Source organism: Barbus barbus (genome assembly GCF_936440315.1).
Source record: "Barbus barbus genome assembly, chromosome: 50".
In the NCBI taxonomy this organism is placed as follows: domain Eukaryota; kingdom Metazoa; phylum Chordata; class Actinopteri; order Cypriniformes; family Cyprinidae; genus Barbus; species Barbus barbus.
This window is the reverse complement of record NC_136728.1, coordinates 15,565,353-15,588,857: the sequence shown is the minus strand read 5'-3', so window position 1 is coordinate 15,588,857 and position 23,505 is coordinate 15,565,353. Positions and strand designations below refer to the sequence as shown.

The 23,505-nt window shown below is 37.9% G+C and overlaps 1 protein-coding gene across 1 annotated transcript in view; it reads left to right on the top strand.

Annotated features, from left to right (window-relative positions):
- Nucleotides 1–3,809: 3,809 nt before the first annotated feature.
- Nucleotides 3,810–23,505, top strand: part of LOC306867919 (uncharacterized protein) — a gene marked incomplete at both ends in the record, with an annotated part of 29,879 nt that continues 10,183 nt past the window's right edge. Inside the window, 23 exons of the mRNA XM_079413873.1 lie at nt 3,810–4,384; nt 4,472–4,614; nt 5,876–6,012; nt 6,134–6,260; nt 6,418–6,572; nt 6,684–6,797; nt 6,895–7,038; nt 7,142–7,207; nt 7,315–7,380; nt 7,470–7,642; nt 8,104–8,180; nt 9,368–9,501; nt 9,642–9,697; nt 9,781–9,928; nt 10,008–10,096; nt 10,187–10,297; nt 10,993–11,160; nt 11,247–11,387; nt 11,486–11,567; nt 11,676–11,821; nt 16,988–17,569; nt 17,652–17,794; nt 23,318–23,454. Coding sequence (XP_079269999.1) covers nt 3,810–4,384; nt 4,472–4,614; nt 5,876–6,012; nt 6,134–6,260; nt 6,418–6,572; nt 6,684–6,797; nt 6,895–7,038; nt 7,142–7,207; nt 7,315–7,380; nt 7,470–7,642; nt 8,104–8,180; nt 9,368–9,501; nt 9,642–9,697; nt 9,781–9,928; nt 10,008–10,096; nt 10,187–10,297; nt 10,993–11,160; nt 11,247–11,387; nt 11,486–11,567; nt 11,676–11,821; nt 16,988–17,569; nt 17,652–17,794; nt 23,318–23,454 — 3,714 coding nt within the window. The remainder of the gene's footprint in view (nt 4,385–4,471; nt 4,615–5,875; nt 6,013–6,133; nt 6,261–6,417; nt 6,573–6,683; nt 6,798–6,894; nt 7,039–7,141; nt 7,208–7,314; nt 7,381–7,469; nt 7,643–8,103; nt 8,181–9,367; nt 9,502–9,641; nt 9,698–9,780; nt 9,929–10,007; nt 10,097–10,186; nt 10,298–10,992; nt 11,161–11,246; nt 11,388–11,485; nt 11,568–11,675; nt 11,822–16,987; nt 17,570–17,651; nt 17,795–23,317; nt 23,455–23,505) is intronic.

The following is a 23,505-nucleotide window of genomic DNA, read 5'->3' as shown; positions in this document are numbered from 1 at the left end:
TCAGCGCTCAGTTCAGAAGCCTGCGTCTCTGATGGTATGGGGTTGCATGAGTGCGTGTGGCATGGGCAGCTTACACATCTGGAAAGGCACCATCAATGCTGAAAGGTATATCCAAGTTCTAGAACAACATATTCTCCCATCCAGACGTTGTCTCTTTCAGGGAAGACCTTGCATTTTCCAACATGACAATGCCAGACCACATACTGCATCAATTACAACATCAATTTTTCTCCATGTAAATATCATATATCAATAAGCTATTCATAATTTTTCTCTCCCTCATATTGCTGCTATTCAAATACCCTGTACAACTTTTTGCACATTATTTTTTGCACATTCCTCTCATTACTATTTGTCAACAACATACTGACCTGCACATTTATATTTTTTATCTTATCTTATCTTATCTTATCTTATTTTATCTTATCTTTTATTTTATTTTATGTTTGTACTTCTTCTTAATATTTGTATTCTTTATAATTGCACTGTCCTTGGAGCGGACCTGACCTACATTTCACTGCTGGATTTCTGTATAATTGTGTATGTGACAAATAAAACTCTTGAATCTTGAATCTTGAATCATGGCTGCATAGAAGGAGGATCCGGGTACTGAAATGGCCAGCCTGCAGTCCAGATATTTCACCCATAGAAAACATTTGGCGCATCATAAAGAGGAAGATGCGACAAAGAAGACCTAAGACAGTTGAGCAACTAGAAGCCTGTATTAGACAAGAATGGGACAACATTCCTATTCCTAAACTTGTCTCCTCAGTCCCCAGACGTTTGCAGACTGTTATAAAAAGAAGAGGGGATGCCACACTGTGGTAAACATGGCCTTGTCCCAACTTTTTTTAGATGTGTTGATGCCATGAAATTTAAAATAAACTTATTTTTCCCTTAAAATTATACATTTTCTCAGTTTAAACATTTGACATGTCATCTATGTTGTATTCTGAATAAAATATTGAAATTTGAAACTTCCACATCATTGCATTCTGTTTTTATTCACAATTTGTACAGTGTCCCAACTTTTTTGGAATCGGGTTTGTATATGAAATATTTATTGTTCTAAAGGTGAGTTTTATGGAGTCTGGTGGCTTTATTGAACCCCTCATTTATAGCTGATACGCGTTAATATGATGAGGGTGAGGTACTGTAAAGACTGATAATCATTACACCCATGCATTTTCAAATGAATGGTTCCTCTTGTGCTAGTAGTTATATTTTCTGAGATACTTATCTAAATAATAAACGTCATCCTTGATACAATGTTCCTCTAAATAATAAATGTCATCCTTGGTACAATGTTCCTCCATAAAATAAATATTCCAAAGGCCAAATCTTTGTATTACTTTCATCTTTTATTTTACAGTTTTTGACATGTCCAACTTTAAAGTCCAGCTTGATGCCTACAGAGAGTGGTATTTTTTACAAGATCATTTGTTACTAACCTTGTCCTTTCCTCCTGGTAAACATGAGGTAATTTGGCCAAACTAAGGTTAAACTGTAGTTTTTTCACTCAAACAGTATAGTTATTTAGAGCAGGATTATTTCTGCAAATGAAATTCACCTTGAATGGATTCACAACAGTGCAATTAGATGCTTTTCAGTATGAACTGCCATAGTGTGTGTGTAGCCTACAGAATAGATCCCACAACTGGTCTGCACTGATCACTAATATTTAGTTTAAATCTACAATATACACTGCCCTCCACAAGTATTGGAACAGTAAAGACAAAATTGCTCTGTTGCTGTGGAGTCAAGACATTTGCAAATATGATTAAAAGATGAATATGAGACAAAACTACAGAATGTCACGTTTTATTATTAGCCGGTTCAACAGATACATGTTTTACCAAATAAAAAGAACAGCACTTTTAGAGTTCATCCCACTCATTGATGTGAGCATAAGTATTGGGACAGTTGAACATAAGGCAGATACAAAAGATTAAAAGCTATTATTTAGCTGCAGATCCCTTGCACACAATCACAACAGTGAGTCTGTGACCCATAGACATCACCAGACTCTTGGTCTCATCCTTTGAAATACTTTTCCCAGCCTTTAATGCAGCCAATTCCAATTGTTGCTTGTTTTGGGGAGTTTCTGCCTTTACTCTCCTCTTCAGCTGGTGAAATTCATGTTCAATCAGATTTAAATCTGGAGACTGACTTGGGCAATCTAAGACTTTCCATTTCTTTGCCCTTATAAATTCCTTGACTGAACTAGCAGGGTGTTTTGGGTTATTGTCCTGATGCAATATGAAGCACTTCCCAATTAATCTGGTGGCATGTTCTTGAATATTGGTAGGCAAGATGATTTTGTACCCTTCCAAATTCATTCTGCTACTGTCATCATACATTAAAGCGCTATATAAATGCATCATTCATTCATTCATTCATTCATTAAGTCAACAGTTAAGTTGAGAGGGCCTGTTCCAGAGACAGCATGCATGCCCATGTCACAACACCACCTCCACCATGCTTTACAGATGAGGCTGTATGCTTGGGATCATTTGCAGTTCCTTTTTCTCCACATTTTTGCTTTCCCATCACTTAGATAAAAGTTCATATTTGTCTCATCGGTCCATAAACACAGTTCCAAAACTCTTCTGGCTCACCTTTGTGCTGTTTTGTAAACTTTAATCTTGCCTTTCTATTTTTGGTGCTGGTCAGAGGTTTACATCTTGCTGTGTAGCATCTGTAATTCTGTGTCAAAGTCTCCTGAGGACAGCTCCTGTCAGAGAATCACCCCAGCTTTCTGGAAGTTGTTGGTGATTTTACAGACACGTCTTTTAGGGTTCATTTTCACAGCTTTTATGATTTGTCTGTCATCAACTACTGTTGTTTTCTCAGCCGATCAGGTAATTGTTGGTTGCTGGTGGTTTCCAAACTCTTGATTTCTCCATGCCCTTTGTTTTTGCTAGAGCTCTAATTGACTTCCTCTTTTCTTTTAGCATCCAAATTGCTTGCTTTTCTCTCAAAGTCAGCTCCCTCATCTTCATCCTGGTTTGTGTGCGTCATCATTGATTGCAGGATACAGAAGTAATGGATATAACTGATACAACACATTCCCTGCTTTTAATATCTGAAGAATTATTGCAACAGGACACAGCTGATCACTTAGAAAGACCTGTGAGGCAACTGTAATACTTATGCTCACATCAGATAGAGGGATGAAACTCTAAAAGTGCTGAACTTCTTAGCTGGTAAAACATATATGTGTTGAATCACCCAATAATAAAATGTGACATTCTGTAGTTTTGTCTCATATTCATCTTTTAATCATATTTGTGCATGTCTTGACTCCACAGCCAACAGAGCAATTTTGTCTTTATTGTTCCAGTACTTATGGAGGGCACTATATATATATATATATATATATATATATATATATACATATTTGTTTAATCATGTTTTTTTAAATATAAAATATTTATATAAACATGTTATGCATATGCACTGATTAGCAACAACATTAAAACCACCTGCCTCTGTAAGTGTCCTGTATCTGGCACTAAGACATTAGCAGCAGATTTTTCAAGTCCTAAAAATATTTTTAGCCATATGGATGTGATCACATCACTGAAAAAGTGTGAGTAACAAAACTTAATTGTATTTTACAAACAGAACATGTGGCCTTACCACGTTTTGATAACAGGTATCAATGACCCTCTGATGCCCTCTTGTACACTGGAACTGTGATGTGTTGATCGATGAACCATTAATTAATGTGGGAGGGGAATCTTATCATGCCTTAAATAAAAAGCTGTGCAGATGTTTCACTTCTCTCATCCTGAAATTGCTGAAGCATGGGGAAGGGTTTCTACATCAGTAAAACTGTCGGGATAGTAGGAATTGTGTTAGCGGCTGGAGCGCTAGCCACAATCACTGCTGTCCCGGTGGTCTACTCCCAAGAGAAGTCCAAGAACAATGAGGTTAAACCCAGAGGTGCAGTAACATCAGTTCCAACAACGGTACCATCCAATGAACCATGGGACCAGTGGCGCCTTCCTCAGACTCTTAGTCCACAAACCTACAAAGTCACTCTGTGGCCACGTCTCCAGCCGGATCCAACCGGACTCTACATCTTCACAGGGATGTCCAGTGTGGTCTTCAGATGTGTGGAAAAGACAAACCTCATCCTCATTCACTCTAATAAGCTGAACATGACAAAGCAACCCACCTTGACGGCTCTTGGAAGCAAGCCAGCTCCTACCATTGAATCAATTGTGATGCATACAAAAACGCAGTATATGGCAATTCATCTGAAAGAAGAATTAACTGAAGGGGAAAGCTACGAGCTCTACACAGAATTTGTAGGCGAGCTTTCAGATGACTTGGGAGGCTTCTACCGAAGTGAATACTATGAGAATGGAGTGAAGAAGTAAGATGTTTCTTTGTCTTGTCAGTTCCTCCTATTCTACAAAAGGCCTTTCATATATAGCTAAAATTCTCCTTCTTTCTTTTTTAGAGTGGTCGCCACAACCCAAATGCAACCAACAGATGCTAGGAAGGCATTCCCTTGCTTTGATGAACCTGCAATGAAAGCAGTATTCCACATTACACTTCTACATGATCCAGCAACCGTTGCCCTCTCCAATGGTGTTGTGATAGGTAAATGAACACTTTAGTTTGTACAGGAGAAGTGTTGGATAACTGCTTTGAAAGTGTAGCTTACCAAGCTACAAGTTAATCATAATTTGAAAAGGTAGTAGTTATCTATACTGACAGCTACAAACAAAAAGTAACTACATTAAAGGGGGAGCATATATCGTTCTAATTACAACATATAACATAACCACTATACATTCATCATTTATTCAGAGATGTATTTTTTGTAACATTTGTAATTTTGTAAGTTCTCCTTTTGAAGAAGATTCCACTCTGAAGTGGCAGCATATGTAAAGGAGGCTTTACCAAGCTCAGTTCTGACAAGGGGCACGCAAAGATTATAATTTGATTGAGAATGTAAGGAGTAATTGACAGAAGAAGTCCTTTGAATGAAACAGAGATAAAATGGCAAATAACCCAATATGGCTTTATATATCAAAACATACCAATGCATGTTTCTCTGAATACTCGAAGGAGGCCATGCAACTCTTTTGTATTGTTCACCGATGAGTTGAAAATTTACAAACAGTTATAAATTTCAGAGCACATTGGTACAAAGCATCCGTAGACTACACCCCCATAATCGAGAACACGAAACACGACTTTTAAAGTAAAACCCTAACATTTTCTTAAATTTTTTCCTCAAATGCTTAATGTGCAAACCAAAACGTATTGTGTTATCAATATTACCCAAGTTTTTGTACTCTGACATTGAAGTAATTTGGCTCCCCTGAGAAGTCCAAAGAACAATAGAATTTTCTGAAGAAGATTTAGAATTTAAAAACAACATGCGTTTTGTGTTTTAAACCGTTAAAACCAGCTTCAAAGCACAGAACCTATCTTGAATAATATCAAAAGCAGACTGAAAGAAGCCACAGATTGTTGCTTAGAGAGGGCTAAGCAAAAGTACCATAGTAAACTATTGATTAGTCAAAAAAAAGACAAGCACAATGTTGTTTGCTAAGGACTCCACAATATCATTTAAAACTTTTAAAATGGCCTTAGTAGTACTGTTCCCTTTGATTGGTTAATAGACAAAATATTTGGACAGTTTACTAACTAGGTTTTTCAAAGGTTAATAAAACTCTCTTGTTCATAAATAATTCCTTTAGCTTTAAAACAGCAATTTGGTTGCCGTACACTGCTACTCCTTTGCTAAAGTAGTTTATTTCTGATGAATCAGTTTGCTTTATTCCTTCAAACTGATTTCAAGAATATTAGATGTTCAGTGTTTCATCAGTCAATGTCTCTTTTTGACTTTCAGAAGCGGTTAACCTCACAGTGGATGGCACTCTTGTAACCAGAACAACATTTGCGCCAACAGAAGTAATGTCAACATATTTGCTGGCATTTATTGTCAGCGATTTTGGCTTCATTGAACAAAACATTGAAAATCTGCAGGTAACTTATCTTTTCAAAGGATCTTCAGTCAAAATTCCACCAATGTAATAATGAAACCTACTGCTCTATGCACTACCTAATTTAGTGAAGTGAATGTGCTCATCTACTAAAATTTATACAGATCAGAATTTTTGCCCGTCAAGAAGCTATAAATGCAGGGCAAGGGCAGTATGCGCTCAGTGTGACTGGACCAATTCTCAGATTCTTCGAGAAGTATTACAATGTCCCCTATCCACTGCCCAAATCAGGTAAGAACCTATGATATGACCTATAATTTATGAAGCAATTCAATATATATATATTTTTTTTAATCAAAATGACAATTTAAGTAATATTTGATTTTATAATTAAAATTTGTAGGCCTTTTTTAGATGTTTTGTTCTCATATCTCAAAATATTGCACAGATCAAATCGCTCTGCCAGACTTCAACGCTGGAGCAATGGAAAACTGGGGTTTAATCACATACAGAGAGACGGCCCTGCTGTACGATGAAGAAGTGTCCTCAAATGAAAACAAAGAGAGAATCGTTACTGTTATCTCCCATGAACTTGCCCATCAGGTAAAATCAGGAGTCCTTTTTTATAATTTGAAACTTTATTTTTATCAACTTCACAACGGTACAGTTTACATTCCCTGTAATTCACCTTTTCACCACCTTCCTCTTTTTTAGTGGTTTGGAAACCTTGTGACTATCAGGTGGTGGAATGACCTTTGGCTCAATGAAGGTTTTGCATCTTATGTAGAATATCTTGGGGCAGATGAAGCTGAGCCGGATTGGAACATCGTGAGTGTTTGAAGCAAAAGCCAGAGCAATAAATGTAAAATGCAAAAAGCGAAGAGCAGATGAAATCATAACTGACTCTTCTATTCCTATCCCACAGAAAGATTTGATCGTTCTTAATGATGTGCACAGAGTTTTTGCCATAGATGCATTGGCCTCGTCTCACCCCTTGTCGTCTAAAGAAGAGGAGATCCAAAGACCAGAGCAAATTAGTGAAGTGTTTGATACGATTTCCTACAGTAAGGTAGTGTGGGTACTCTTTTCTATGTTGACTATAATAATGTCTAATAATGAAGAACATACAGACTACATGTAGTTTGTCTGGTAATGCAAGTCTCTTCCTCTAGGGGGCATCAGTACTTAGGATGTTATCTGATTTTCTGACTGAGAAAGTGTTTACTCACGGCCTCCAGGTAAAAACCCTTTGTACACTATTCCTTGTTGTACTGTCCACTAAAAATGTAATATGCTTTTGCAATGGAGAATGGTTTTGTATATTCACAACAAATTGTTTCAACAGACTTATCTGGATCATTTCAAATTCAACAACACAGTGTACACAGACCTTTGGGAGCATCTTCAAAGGGTATGCTGCAATTAAACAATGCCGTTCAACCATGTCATTATCTGATTTGTTGTCACAAAACACATGTGCTCATATCTGAAATGTTGTAGGCTGTGGACAGCAGTGATACCACTCTACCCAGTACTGTGCAAGAGATTATGGACCACTGGGTTCTTCAAATGGGCTTTCCTGTGGTCACTATTAACACGGCAACTGGCCAGATCACACAGGAGCACTTCCTCCTGGACCCTGAAACTAAACCAGACAGGCCATCAGAATTTAAGTATGTCAAAAAGTATTTAGAAAAAAACAACAACAAAAAAACGCACCTGTTACTGATTTCAATCAGAGTGCAGTTTACTAGATACAATTAAAGTCTACTTCATATGAAACTGAAGTAGCTTCTTCCATATTGTGACATACATTTAAGTACAACAGACAATCAACAAATAAAAAAGTAGTATGGGGACTCAATCAGTTGTTGATTGGATGGAGGTAGATTATTTTGAGTTTGCAGTCGATTGTAAGAAAGGGGTGCGGTTTAAACAGACTAAATGATTGGAAAAGTCTGGCATACTTCACTAGAAAGAAGTTTGTAGTATCACCAGAATGAAATATATGCACAGATGAATTGTTCACTATTAGATCATAACATATATTTCGAATTATTCCTTTTTTCATACCAACTTATGACATGTATCCCACTTGTGGAATTACTATATCACAATATGCTTCATTTTTCAGTTATGAGTGGTTTGTACCAATTTCATGGACAAAAAAAGAAGCAGCACAAGCCCTATATTGGCTGCTACAGAAAACTGGTGAGTTTAAAGATGTATATTTACTGTGGAAGTGATGGGTCATCCAAAAATTACAATTCTGTCATTACATATTCATGTTGTTCCAAATCCTTATGACTTTGTTTCTTATGTGGAAGTCCAAAGAAGTCATCTAGCACAATGCCCAAACTGTTCTGTTCCATACAATGAATGGGAATGGAGACTTGAGGCTAAGTCTTCTACACACTGTACGATTTTAGCAATCCTATAAGATCATTGCAGAACACTCCGTGCAACATGGATCTAATAAACTGGGGTACGACATGCATGTAGACTGTACGATGATGACACCTATTGACTCGTACGCTACAATGCACGTTTCTATAGAAGAATAAAACGTCACCAGCTTGCGCTAGTGGTAAAAAAAGAGCACGATGAATCACACTTTGGCAGTTGTAGTTTTTATGTATGCTGAAAAAAAGTGGAAGCGGTGAAAAAGGAAGGAATAAGAGCTTGATGTAAGCCGTTTTATGTTTTAGCGCTGTGTTGTGTTGATTTCATGTTGCAGTTTTATTAGCTGGTCAGTAAACGTGGGTCATAGCAGCAAACACACAGTGTGATGATCATGCTGAATTTCTGACACTGTCACAAAATTATCGTGGGCTATCTTTGGTCACAAGACCGTGACAACTGCTGTCCTTGAAACTCTCTTACTGTACAGCCCGAGACACACTGCATGATTTTCTGATGAATCGATTCCTGATTCGCCACGACTGTTTCACGATGCCAATCTTTCATCTGGGACAGCTGAAAATCGTGCAGTGTCTTTAAGGCTTACGACACAGGACCACTGATTTGGAGCCACGATCACAGAAATTGTCATGATTGTTTAACGATACCAATCTTTCGTCTGGGACAGCCGAAAATCGTGCAGTGTGTTTTGGGCTTTAAGCTCAAAAACGCAAAATAAAAGTATTCCATACTATTTCTATACTATATTGAAATTCTTCTGAAAGCATATGATAACTATTTTAAAAATATGGACATTCTGTTCAACTTTTTTTATGTTCCACTGAGCTATGATGATGGGTAAATGATGACAGGTTTTTCATGTTTTGGTGAACTTTGCTTGTAATTGTATTTGCAAATTATCATTGAATGTCAAAAAAGGGCAAAACTGTATTTGCTTTAACAAATCTATGTATTTCTGCTCTACATTTCTAATTTAGAACAATCAGATCACATGAAAATTAGTGGTGATGAGTGGGTTCTGGCCAACATCAATGTGACAGGATACTACAGGGTTAACTATGATAATGAAAACTGGCAACGCCTACTTAATGTACTCCAGACTTCAAGACAGGTGAGAAGAATTATTTAATTAAAACAGAAGGGAATATTGTTGAATATACATTATATATAACAGGCAGATTTGGATTGTTTGGATTACTTTTCATTCAGTATAATAATTGACAGTAACCTTTTTAATTTGATTTCATTTAGAGCATTCCAGTTATTAACCGGGCACAGATAATTGATGATTCTTTTAACCTGGCCAAGTAAGATCTGAACTCCATTCTTCAAAGTTATGAGTGTAATTTCCAGTCACTCCAAATGCTAAAAAGCATCTTTACCTTTACAGAGCAGGAATTGTTGAAACGACACTGGCTCTAAGAACTACACTGTTCCTAGCCTCTGAAACGGAGTACATGCCGTGGGAGTCTGCTCTCGATAACCTGGACTACTTTTACCTCATGTTTGATCGCACAGAGTTGTACGGCCCCATGCAGGTAAGTTTGTCTCTGAATATTTCATAATGTCAACTCAACTGAGCTTGAATTCTAACATCACATTATTTCATACCTGCAGACATATGTTGGAAATCAGGTAAAACATTTGTTTGAATACTTCACAACGCTTACAAATTGGGAAAATGTGCCTCCAGGACATACTGACCAGTAAGTCATGTAAATACACAGTAGTAACAATAAATGCTCAGATTTGCTCTCAAGCATGTATTTATTGTATCAATGTCTTTGTATCTGCAGATATAATCAAGTAAATGCACTCAGAGTTGCCTGCAGCACCGGCCTTGAAGCCTGTACCACTCTCGTCAAAACATGGTTCCAACAGTGGATGGAAAATCCAAATATCAACCCGTGAGTTTCACTCAATACAAATCTTATAGAGTATCTGATGATGTGTCCTGAGTGCATCACAGTTAAATATATATAGTGATGCACACTATGCAAGCTTATTACCTTAAATTAAAGAAATAATTCACCCAAAAATGTAAATTCTGTCATTAATTACACACCCTCATGTCGTTCCAAACCAGTAAGACCTTTGTTCATCTTTGGATCACAATTAAGATATTTTTAATGAAATTCGAGAGCTTTCTGACCCTGCATAGACAACAATATAACTGAAATTTTCCCAGGCCCAGAAACAGGACATCAGTAAAACAGTCCATGTGACGTCAGTGGTTCAATTGTAATTTTACAAAGAATTGTTGAATAACGTTGTTATTTTTGCTTTCTTTGCGCACAAAAAGTATTCTCATAGCTTCGTAACATTACAGTTGAACCACTGATGTCACATGGACTATTTTAACGATGTCCTTTCTGCCTTTCTGGGCCTTGAATGGGGTAGGTGTGTTGCAGTCTATGCAGGGTCAGAAAGCTCTCGGATTTCATAAAATATCTTAATTTGTAATCCCAAAATGAACAAAGGTTTTGCAGGTTTGGAACGACATGAGGGTGAGTAATTAATGACAGAATATTTTTATTTTTGGGTGAACTATCCCTTTAATAGATTACCATTTAACTGTCATTTTAATTTCTCACTGCTTCAGGATTAAGCCCAATTTGAGGTCTGCAGTGTACTGCAGTGCTATTGCTGCAGGTGGTGAGAGGGAGTGGGACTTTGCTTGGGAGATGTTTGAAAAAGCCACTGTTGCTTCAGAGAAAGATAATCTGAGAGCTGCCATGGCATGTGCCACCGAGCCCTGGTTACTGAACAGGTGAGCTCACTGCAGGTTAATGCTGACAAATACATACAGTTCTCATTGTATTTAGCTAAATACATGTGCTTCAATTTATGTTGTAGGTATCTTAAATACACTTTGGATCCAAACAAAATTCGGAAACAAGATGCCACCTCTACCATCATCAGCATCGCAAGAAATGTGGTCGGCCAACCGTTGGCCTGGGATTTTGTTAGAGCCAACTGGGAGTACATCTTCAATCAGTAAGAAAAAATACTGGGGGACTCTGTTTGCTTAATAATACAGATAGCAGTATATAACTTTCTATAACTGCATATCCACTTCTTTTATTCTCCATTAGGTATGGAGGTGGATCTTTCTCTTTCTCTAATCTGATCAATGGCATCACAAAGAGATTCTCAACTGAATTTGAATTGGAACAGGTATGTGATCTTCCCCAGGACTGCTTTATTTTTTTTGACTGTCATCTTGTACAGAAGAAACGTATATTTGAATGTTTCTTAATCTACTTTCCTGTTTTAAAAACACAGCTGATACAGTTCAGGGATGAAAATGCTCACGTAGGTTTCGGTTCAGCAACCCTAGCCATTCAGCAATCCATCGAGAGGACTACCGCCAACATCAAATGGGTCGAAAAGAACCAACAAGCAGTCTTAGAGTGGTTCAAAAATCCATTGCAACTCTAATAGATGCACATACTATAGTTTGTTTGCTCGGAGGAGGAAATGAACACTGAGATATTGTTTTGCTTGGCCAAGATGAGCATTAAAGAAATTTATTACTGATGATGTTCTAAATCCCAATATTTCCCAGAGCTGCTTTCTTCTTATGATGATGTATGGCATGCAAATATCTTTCTTTAAGGCGTGCCTTGTTATAATTATCTGTTTTCCCTGTTTTTTTTTTTGCATAAAATAAATTGTTTAATGCTAAAACAACTTTGTAGAATGAAATGGAACTGAATATGCAAATAGTACAGAAGTCTTTGGTACTTATAATTTTGATATTTGAAAATAAAAACCTCAATACATGTATTAATTTGTATTTTTCTAACCAATTTGGATGGTAAACAATAACCATTTTTTTTTTGTAATATACCATTATTATTTTTATATTGGGAATATGTATCTTTAATTACATGTTGTCAACTGAACAACCAGCCAGTAAATAGCGTTATCTCAAGAAACCTATCATGTAACAGTTTCTGGTTTCCGTAATCAAAATTTCATATCAGACATGACCAATAAATGACTTGCAGTGAGGAAGTAAATTATCAAATCTGTAACAGCTCTAAATGACTGACAGACTGAGTGAGATTAGCTGCTACCTCTAATGTGAGTTCAAGGCTGTTTCATGAATCTTTCAGACTAATTCATTAAAAGGAACCAATTCATGGAGTAATTTTTTAGCAAGTCATAATGTGATGATGTCTGATAATACCTCACAAAGTTTTCCAGATGTTTGCCAATAAAACAGCTCTGTTTATTAGGTATGATTTCAGAATATGGCCTAACATCTAATACAAACATAAACAGTTACACTGACTGAACACATTCTGATTAAAATTGGTGATGATTTCATAGCTGTGATGCTGCCATGCTTGTTTTTCTGACCAGGTTTAAAAAAATTTATCAGGTTATCAGATTCTTTCACTGGCTAATCTCAGTGTTAATGGATAAGCCATTATACCCTTTGATAGGAGAAAATCCATTTTAGTGAAATGTGTGTTGGATGCACTTTTCTAGGGATGGCATCACTGGTCACTATTGTTGGGTTGTGGACCGTTCAACTCCTACCTTCTACAGAAGCTCCTGCTGAGCCCTGGAACGAGTATCTTCTACCAGACACTCTGGTTCCAGACCACTACAATATCATGCTCTGGCCTTGACTCCAGCCTAACATTCATGGCCTCTTTGTATTCACTGAGAAGTCCACAGTGGTCTTCAAATGTCTGAGGGAAACCAACCTCATCCTCATTCACTCCAATAAGCTAAACCTGACCTTAATAGATGGATATCTGGATGCAGACACAACTCGACCACAGACAGTCTCTCTTCATGGTATTAAAACGCTCAATTATATATTTTGAAAGATTGCCCTGCTCACACTAAGGCAATATTTAATCTGATGATGACTTTTGTGTGACTGATCACGCTGTACTGTTGCTAGTATGAGTTTCTATGTGTCCAGATTTGACTGCAATAATAATAATAATAACTGACACTTCAAATCAACATATAAATGTCAACTTTTACTAAAAGTAGTCTTTATAATGTCATTATAATGTCTGAAAATGTATATCCAAAATGAATAACCTAATACAAGTAATTTGCTGTATGTCTAAAGTTCTCACTCTGCAGCAAACTCTTTATATGTTTTTATATATAGGGCTATACGGCCATCCAGTTGTTACACCGTGGTATTGCAGATGTTCAGTATTTAAAAACACTAAAAAAAAATTAAAGTGACAGTCACACAAAATTTCAACTATAAGGTGAATTCAGGTGAATGTTAAGGTGAATGAAATATTTGTAGAATTTTAATAGTAAATGACTGCAAATGATCTGTTTTTACTTTTTTTAAAGAAGAAAATATAATAAAACTGACATGTTCTACCTTAGAATTAAAAACATGACATGAATATGATTAATTAATAAAGAAAATGCCTTGTGCCAGGGTCTTCATCATGTCAGGGTTCTCAAGTTTTTTGCGATAATTACTGAAGATCACAGGTATTGTAGTGGAATAATGTCTAAAAAAATCAACACCCATCCTTAATTTTTGGTGAAACACCTTTAAACACATAAACAAGCCTTTTTTGCCCCTATGCTTGACTTTTTTATGTGATATTAAATGGTTGCAAGATCTTACTAATAACTAGCCAGAATGAAAACTTCTATATAACAATTAATATAATTTAATATGCATCATAATTAAGTGTTGGTATTTAATATCTATCGTTCTAGCTTTTGAACACAGTCCAAATCTTAATTTACAATGTACCTCCATTATATGCATACATTATATACATTTAGAACTAGACTCAAGTTTCTAAATGGTTCCTCTGGCCAGATGTGTTGACATATCTTTGTTTCTTTCCATACAGGTCATGTAGTTTTTCAGGTAATGGGGCTTTGTGAACAGTTTGACAATGATAAACCTGGACAAATGATCACCTGGAACACATTTAGAGACTCAATTGATAAACTGCATTTTTTAAGGGAAAATTAACATATCAGGGTTCTTTAAATTACACGGCTCAATAAATAAAATCATATCTAGAACTGTCCATGTGGCATCATGAGAATATATTCTACCCAGCCTGCATAAAAACTAAAGAAATAAAGAATTGCATTGAAAAGAGAGGAACACAAGTAAACAGAAAATGTCAATGTATTGTCTTTAAATTTAGAGAAAAATTCAGTGATACATATGCAGCCATAATATGAGCTGTAATTTTTCATGAACATTCATTAAATATATTTAATTTTCAGCATCTGAAGAAAATGTGAAAAAAGAAAGATGTGATGTCCTGTCCCAAAACATAATGGTTGAGTGGAGGAACATCTTCAAACAACAAACAAAATATATAACCTACTGATAAACTGTAAGACGAGAAGAGAAACTATTCACTACTTTTTCTGGTATTTTCTGTATAAGGATGGAACGAGACAAATAATTCAAATTTGATCATATATATGTCAGTGAGTGCTGACTGAAAGCATACAGTATGTATATATGCAATATGAGCACAATTCTTTAGATTTTTCTGTTTTTACTTCCAATAGCTGCTTAGGATTTTAAAAGACTTTCAAAAAACCTGTAGTAACTTTGATTTAAATTTGCTTGCACTTATTTAAATTTAATTTACACTGCAGATATCTCCTTAAATCACCTTTTCTCCTGCTTCTTCACCGTACTGACAGTGCAGCATACAGTACAGTAGCAAAAAGAAACAAATTAAACAGAAGATCACAAATTAACTAGTGTAACTAGAATAATATGCTTCCAGTAGGATAACCTATTATTTGAAGCCTAATTTTTTTAAATGAAAATTAAACAATGATTATTTATGTAAATAAGTATTTTAAGTATTTTTTAAGCATGTGAAGACACTTCAAAATGTATTTTTCCATCCTGTGCGCTTAATGTATGTACATGTATTTGTTTCTGTCGGCTAAAACTTTGACTAAATAAAAGTACATGTTATGAAAACACCAGTAAACTTGATTTTTCACATTGTTGATTTTTAGTTAATCTGTATATCTGCATATCTAGTTACATACAGTAGCAACTGCTGATTCCAAAAAGAACTTAATGGAACACATATCAGTTGTTTAACATATGACAGTTTTGTTGATGGTGCTATTGTTTTCAAATTTTGTGTTATTATATCAGTCTCTCATTCTTTGTGTTTGCTAGCAACATACATTAAAAGACAAATGCCATTTCCTAAATTTAGCTATGTAGCAATGATGACAGAATTATATACTAAAACCAGTGTTGAGGAGTAACTAGTTACATGTAACAGTATTATGTAATTTAATCCTAATATAAATGTAATTGTAATCAGTTACAGTTACTGAGAAAAAGGGGGTTACGTCTAATTTTTTTCAAACATACTATGCTCTAAAATATGAGACATGAAAAAAGTTTAACGAGTTTAGGACATAGAACAGGATGCATGCTTAATTGAAAACTGTTTTGGGTTTTTGTATATGCTTTATGTTTTAAGATTAACAATTTTCCCCCCCCCCAAGGCATTGTTAGATTTCAAAAACATTTTCTGTTAAACTATTTCTTGTTATGATTGTAAATCTGTATTTAACCTCAGAATGATCTCACACAGCAAGTGGTATTTTTACATGATCATTTACTAACCCTGTCCTTTGCTCCTACACAAGGTAATTTAGCTAAACTAAGGTTAAACTGTATTTTTTCACACAAAGAGTATAGTTGTATGGCAGTGACGTTTAGTTATCCTTTAACAGTTAAACCAGAAATTAAGTGTTTGTGTTACACAAACTGATGCTTTTGAGGACATTGTCTTTTTAGTTATGTCAGCAAATCAGCTTGAAATGGAGTTACAACGGTGCACTTAGATTCATTAAATATTTACAAATGGCTATGTATCAAGGAAATATATTTACATAAACATGGTAATCATATGCACTGATCAGCCAAAACATTAGAACCATCTGCCTAATATAGAGTCCACAAGACCTCTGAACATGTCCTGCTGTATCTGGCACCAAGACATTAGCAGCAGATCCTTCAAGTCCTGTGAGGTGGGGCCAGCACATCCCATAGATGGTCAATTGGGTTGAGATCTTAGAAATTTGGAAGCTAAGGCAACACCATGGAATTTTTGTTATTTTCCTCAAACCATTCCTGAACAAATTTTGCATTGTGTTAGGGTGCATTATCTTTCTGAATAAGCCTACTTCCATCAGGGACCACCATTGCCATTAGGGTGTATGTGGACTGCAACAATCTTTAGGTAGGTGGTATGTGTCAAAATAACATCCACATTAATGCCAGAACTTAAGATTTCCCAGCAGAACATTGCCCAGATCATAACACTGTTTCTGCCAGTCTGCCTTCTTCCCATAGTGCCTTAATTGTATCTTCAAAACAGAATATGTGGCCTTACCACATTTCGATAACACAGGTATCAATGACCCTCTGAAACCCTGAGGTTCTAGATGCCCTTTTGTACACTGGAGCTGTGATGTGTTAATTGATGAACCATTAATTCATGTGGGAGGAGAATCTTCCCAAGCTTTAAATAAAACCTTGCGCAGATGTCTGTTTCACTCCTCTCATCCTGTCACTGCTGAAACATGGGGAAGGGTTTCTTCATCAGTAAAACTGTCGGGATAGTAGGGATTGTGTTAGGTGCTGGAGCACTAGCCACAATCATCGCACTCTCGGTGGTCTACTCTCAAGAGAAGTACAAAAACAATGAGAATGAGTTTAAACCAACAGATGCAGTAACATCAGTTCCAACAACGGTACCATCCAATGAACCATGGGACCAGTGGCGCCTTCCTCAGACTATTAGTCCACAAACCTACAATGTCACTCTGTGGCCCCGTCTCCAGCCGGATCCAACCGGACTCTACATCTTCACAGGGATGTCCAGTGTGGTCTTCAGATGTGTGGAAAAGACAAACTTCATCCTCATTCACTCCAATAAGCTAAACATGACAATGCAACCCACCTTGACGGCTCTTGGAAGCAAGCCAGCTCCTACCATTGAATCAATTGTGATGCACACAAAAACGCAGTATATGGCAATTCATCTAAAAGATGAATTAACTGAAGGGGAAAGCTACGAGCTCTACACAGAATTTGTAGGGGAGCTTGCAGATGACTTGGGAGGCTTCTACCGAAGTGAATACTATGAGAATGGAGTGAAGAAGTAAGATGTTGATTCATCTTGTCAGTTCTTCCTGTTCTACAAAAGGCCTTTTATATATAGTTAAATCTCCTTTCTTTTTTAGAGTGGTTGCCACAACTCAGATGCAGGCAACAGATGCCAGGAAAGCATTCCCTTGCTTTGATGAACCTGCAATGAAAGCAGTATTCCACATTACACTTCTACATGATCCAGCAACCGTTGCCCTCTCCAATGGTGTTGTGTTAGGTAAACCTATTTATAAATGAACACTTTTTTTTCTGTACAGGAGCAGTGTTAGCTAACTGCTTTGTTACTTATTTGAAAAAGTATTTAGCTATACTAACAGCTACAAACAAAAAGTAGCTACACTGAAGGGGAATCATGTATCTTTCTAATAATAAGATATAACAGAATCAGAATCAGAATGAATCAGAATCAGAATGAGCTTTATTGGCCAAGTATGTTTACACATACAAGGAATTTGTTTTAGTGACAGAAGCCCCACAGTGCGACAGAGAGACAGCAACAGGACAGGACACAGATAATAAAGAATAATACAAATATCCAAATAGGCAATGTACAAAACAGCAAAAATACAATATATAATATAGACAATTATGTGTGTACAGGTCTGATATGTACAAATTTGAAAAAAAAAAAAAAAAAAGCAAGCAAGTGTGGTGAATAAATAATAGAGTTGTGTGTTATTAAGTGTTCATGAGATGGATTGCCTGAGGAAAAAAACCGTGTCTGGTCATTCTGGTTCTCAGAGCTCTGTAGCGTCGACCAGACGGTAACAGAAGAGGGAGTGTGCTGGATGTGAGGGGTCCAGAGTGATTTTACCAGCCCTTTTGCTCACTCTGGATAAGTACAGTTCTTGGAGATTGGGGAGGGTTGTACCAATGATTCGCTCAGCAGACCGGACTACTCTCCAGAGGGCCAGCCGCTGAGGTCAGATTTGGTAGCTGAGCTGAACCAGACAGTTATTGAAGTGCAGAGGATGGATTCAATGATGGCAGAGTAGAACTGTTTCAGCAGCTCCTGTGGCAGGCTGAACTTCCTCAGCTGGTGAAGGAAGTACAACCTCTGCTGGGCCTTTTTCAGTATAGAGTCAATGTGATTGTCCCACTTCAGGTCCTGGGAGATGGTGGTGCCCAGGAATCTGAATTACTCCACTGCAGTCACAGTGCTGTTCATGATGGTGAGTGGGGGGCGTGCAGGGGGGTTTCTCCTGAAGTCCACTATCATCTCCACAGTTTTGAGCGTGTTAAGCTCCATGTTGTTAAGACTGCACCAGACAGCCAGCTCCTTAACCTCCTGTCTGTAAGCAGACTCGTCACCGTCCTGGATGAGGCCGATCAGTGTGGTGTCGTCTGCAAACTTCAGGAGCTTGACAGAGGGGTCTTTAGAGGTGCAGTTGTTGGTATAGAGGGAGAAGAGCAGTGGGGAGAGAACGCAGCCCTGAGGAGCTCCAGTGCTCATGGTGTGGGTGCTGGATGTGAATTTACCAAGCTTTACTAACTGCTGCCTGTCTGTCAGATAGCTGTTGATCCACTGACGGACAGAGGTTGGGACGGAGAGCTGAGTTAGTTTATTCTGAAGGGTGGCCGTGATGATGGTGTTAAACGCGGAGCTGAAGTCCACAAACAGGATCCTCACATAAGTCCCTGGACTGTCCAGATGCTGCAGGATGAAGTGCAGTCCCATATTGACAGCATCATCCACAGACCTGTTTGCTCTGTAGGCAAACTGCAGGGGGTCCAGTAAGGGTCCGGTGATGTCCTTCAGATAAGCCAAAGCCAGTCTTTGATTTCATGGCCACAGATGTTAGAGCCACAGGTCTGTAGTCATTAAGTCCAGTGGGACTCCATGGGAAACCTTCTTAAGGCCGTAACACACCAAGCCGACTTCTGAGAACTAGCGTCTAAAAAATCCAACGGTGTTGTCACCTTGCATCTTCGGTGTCTGGAGCAAAAAGCTGTACTTGAACACACCACTCAGACTACAGCCGACTGCAAACTAACACATGTGTTCTGTGCCTGCATGACAGGAATTAACTGTCTCTCAGCAGCTATCAATAGTATATATTCGTCATTCAAAAGGAGAAACCCGAAATAAGGAGATACAAGTTATAAGCAGACATACGAAACGTAAAGAAAGCAGTGCTTGCTTACCATTTTGAATATCAGTTATGTTGATAACTTTCTTCATTTTAAGCAGCTCATGTTGTTATGAAAATATTCCCATATTGGAATGCTTGAGGAAAATCATGTAACATTAGAACAGCCTCCTCCCTGTGCCTCCTTCATTTACTTGCTCATTATTATATCTGTACTGATTCTTCTTCATCTTCTTCTTCACGAATGGGAGTCAATGTCAGCCCTATGAAGGGAACATAGGAAAATTATGAAATTTGGCACACTTGTAGTGATGGCCATGATTAGTGATCTATCCTTAATAGAACAAGTGAGGCAAGGCAAAAGCACACCTTATGAGGTGCAAGTTGAAGGAAAAAATATATGAATCAGTTAAGAGGAGAACAACTGCACTCTCACTTAAGCATGTTTATTAACCAATGTTTCGGCTAGTAGCCTTTTTCAAGGTATATCAGCTACTAGCTGAAGCGGCAACTATCTTGAACCCCTTATTCTAGAAAAATTAAACTTAGTACTAGGGTTATGCAGTGAAGACAGTATTTGTATTGTATCTGTAACAATCACAAAATTATTCGTATCTTTTTCGTAGTTAGCACTGAACAAATATGCCTTGTTTAACTAAAATAATATATTTTTTTATGATTTTAACATTTATCTAATTTATTTAATTTAAATATCTTCTAATTAAAACAGTAAGGGTTCCTACGCAGTTTAGAAATATGGAAATTGATTTAAGCAATTTCCAGGAAATGCATGGAAAAATGCAACTGCTATTTCATTAAAAGAGTTTACACTCACTTCACACACTTGTCACTGTGTTGTAATTTTAGAATTTTATGTAAAACAACATGCTTTCCTTTCGCTCACCGGTTCCTGCGCAGTTTTAAAAAGTATTTCACTAATTTGCAGGTCTGGAAAAGTATGGAAAAAAGAGAACAGTGTATGGAAAAATATGTTTCAACTATTTCTAAAATCTAAAATGATTAATTTCTAAAAAATAAATTTATCATACAAGCAAAGAGATTTCATTAAAACATTTAGTGAACACGACTCTTTAAGCAAGTCTTTTTTTTGAACTTCAAATGTGCATGTGCCACGCGAACCAGCAAAAAGATAAAGAAGAAAACGTGTAGGCCTAGTAGAAAATGTATCTGTATCTAAGTTGATTATTACCCTACTCTTGAGAGAGAGTTTGGATTTTAAGAGACTGAGACGTGCAACGCGGCTGTTTGATTGGTGATCGCACTGTGCTTCTTCCATTCATTCGTGTATCATATTATAGCCTATGAGGTTTAAATCATTGCCTTTTAAATATACACAAATAATAGAACGTGTATGTTGTATTATTTTAGTTGATATTACTGCTAAGCTCTGATTTCTGAGAGATGCACTGAGAGGCAACAGCAATGCGGTGTTTGATTTGCGCTCTTTTCATTCATAAAGTTTACATTCATTCACTTCACACACTCATTATTGCGTGACTTTAGAGGTTTGTGTAAAATATCATGCTGATCCCCTGGCTCACCTGTTATCTAGCAAACACCAGACTGGGCCAGCCTCAGTCGAATATTCGAGCAGAATTATTCGTTAGAATAATTAGTTTTTGAAGCCATTATACGTGCCTTTCCAAATAAGGTATTTGCCTTTGGGCACACCCCTAGTACAGCTCACATCACGGAGAAGGCATACATCTCAGTGGGACATGCAGCATCTGCCCTCCACGCTACTCCTTCAAAATTAGTCCAATTCTTACAAAAATTGGTTCAGATATGGGGCCCGCCGAGAGCCGAAGTGTGGAACACACCAAACAAACTAGCCTGAAAGATCCTCACCAATGGCCCGACGTCGGCCGATGGCCGATCGTCTGCTTGGTGTGTCCCAACCTTTAGCACAGTTTACGAAACGACTCCGGGTCCGGGCCCTCCTCGACCAGAGACTTCAGGGATCGAGTCTGGAAGACCTGCAGGATTGCCATCATGTGGAGAGCAGATGCTGCATGTCCCACTGAGATGTATGCCTTCTCCGTGATGTGAGCTGTAGCTCGACATGGCTTAGAAGGCAGTGATGTGTTTCAAGTGAAGCGTTTTCCAACCACAGGACAGACACTGGTGTGCTGCGATGACATCCTTTACAAGAGGCAGTCGTGTGTAGCCCCGTTTCTCCACCCCCTACACCATCATCAGCAGTTGGGTTCCCTGTGCATGGGCTCGGGCTGAGTAAGGGGTGCATAATGACCGTTTGAGCTCCTTGTGAAGCACAGAAAAGAAAGGGGTGGGTCTCTGTGAGGCGTTTGGCAGCTCGCACCGAGGAATGACCCATCCATCCAACGCTTTGTAGGCTGCTCGGGGACTGCCCAGTTCAGTCCAATATCCGCCAGAGTCTCCGTGAGAATGCTCACGAGCTCGCGTCCAAAGAGGTGGGGATGGAGCTAGACTTTTCTGTATTGGTCTCTGACCTGGCACCCGAGTCAGAGGTACCCGTAGACATCGTATTGTCCTTCGCACAGTCGAAAGAGACCAGGTCCTGCGCTTTAGACGGACAGCAGAAACTGTCTTTGGTGTAGGAGAGTGGAGGCTCTGGCGTGCGAAGGTGATGTGGGCGTTGGGCCGATGTCAGTTTATCAGCAGAGCTGGGGAGGCCATCTGTGATCTATCTGCCCACGGCTCAATGGGCCGCCGTTGCACACAATGGCAAGCCTCGCACGAAGGATCTGGATTCCAGGTCCTCACAGGCTCAGCAATACGACCCTTCCAGTGCCGTCTCATCGTGGGCACATCCAGAAAATTGATGGGCCCGCCACACATGCGGCATCAACGAAGAGACATCTTCTAGTTTGTTTTCTACTTCCACCAGAACACAGGAAGGGATTGCTTTCCGTGTCATCCGCTCTCGTCACACAGGTCAAAAGTGAAACCATCTCCAGGTGAAGAAAGATTCTGAGGTAATTTGGCACCCAATATCGCCTATATAGTGGAAGAGCTCACCAATCAGGTGAATACCCGAATGCCATTGGCTATTGCAGAGCAATAGAGTGATTCAATCAGGCTTCAGCATTCTGGAGGAAAAGGGTTTCCCCCATACGTAATGTCGAGAGATCGACTCGATAAGGGAACAACGAGGGATTCTGCATGAACAAACAATCTCAATAAGAGTAACAGGATTAAATTGAAATGGTAAATTATATTAAATACAGCAAAACACCATAATTTACATAACCTAGTCAAAAACATACTACACGGGGACTCGAATTGGTGATTTATGTGAACCTGTTCATTTAAACAAACTGTCATCATGAAATGATTTCCCAGAATGAATAAAACTTTTAAACAATAAATATGAATGAGAGAGCAAAGTTCAAGATGAATCGATTGACTAGAATGAATCTGACTTTCCTACACCATATGTGACAGAACTGTTCAGGAAAATCCAATTCACTACAATAAAAGAGAATTTCCTACACAAGTCCTACATAACCCCTTTAGCTTAAAAACAGCAATGTAGTGTTTGGTTGCTCTAGCAACAGCTACTCCTTTGATAAAGTAGTTTAATAATTTTTTTGCTTCAAACTGATTTCAAGAAATTTATATGTTTTGACAATATTTTTGACTTTCAGAAGCGGTTAACCTCACAGTGGATGGCACTCTTGTAACCAGAACAACATTTGCACCAACAGAAGTAATGTCGACATATTTGCTGGCATTTATTGTCAGCGATTTTGGCTTCATTGAACAAAACATTGAAGGTCTGCAGGTAATTTATCTTTTCACAGGACCTTTAGAAAAAACTGCAACAATTTAATAA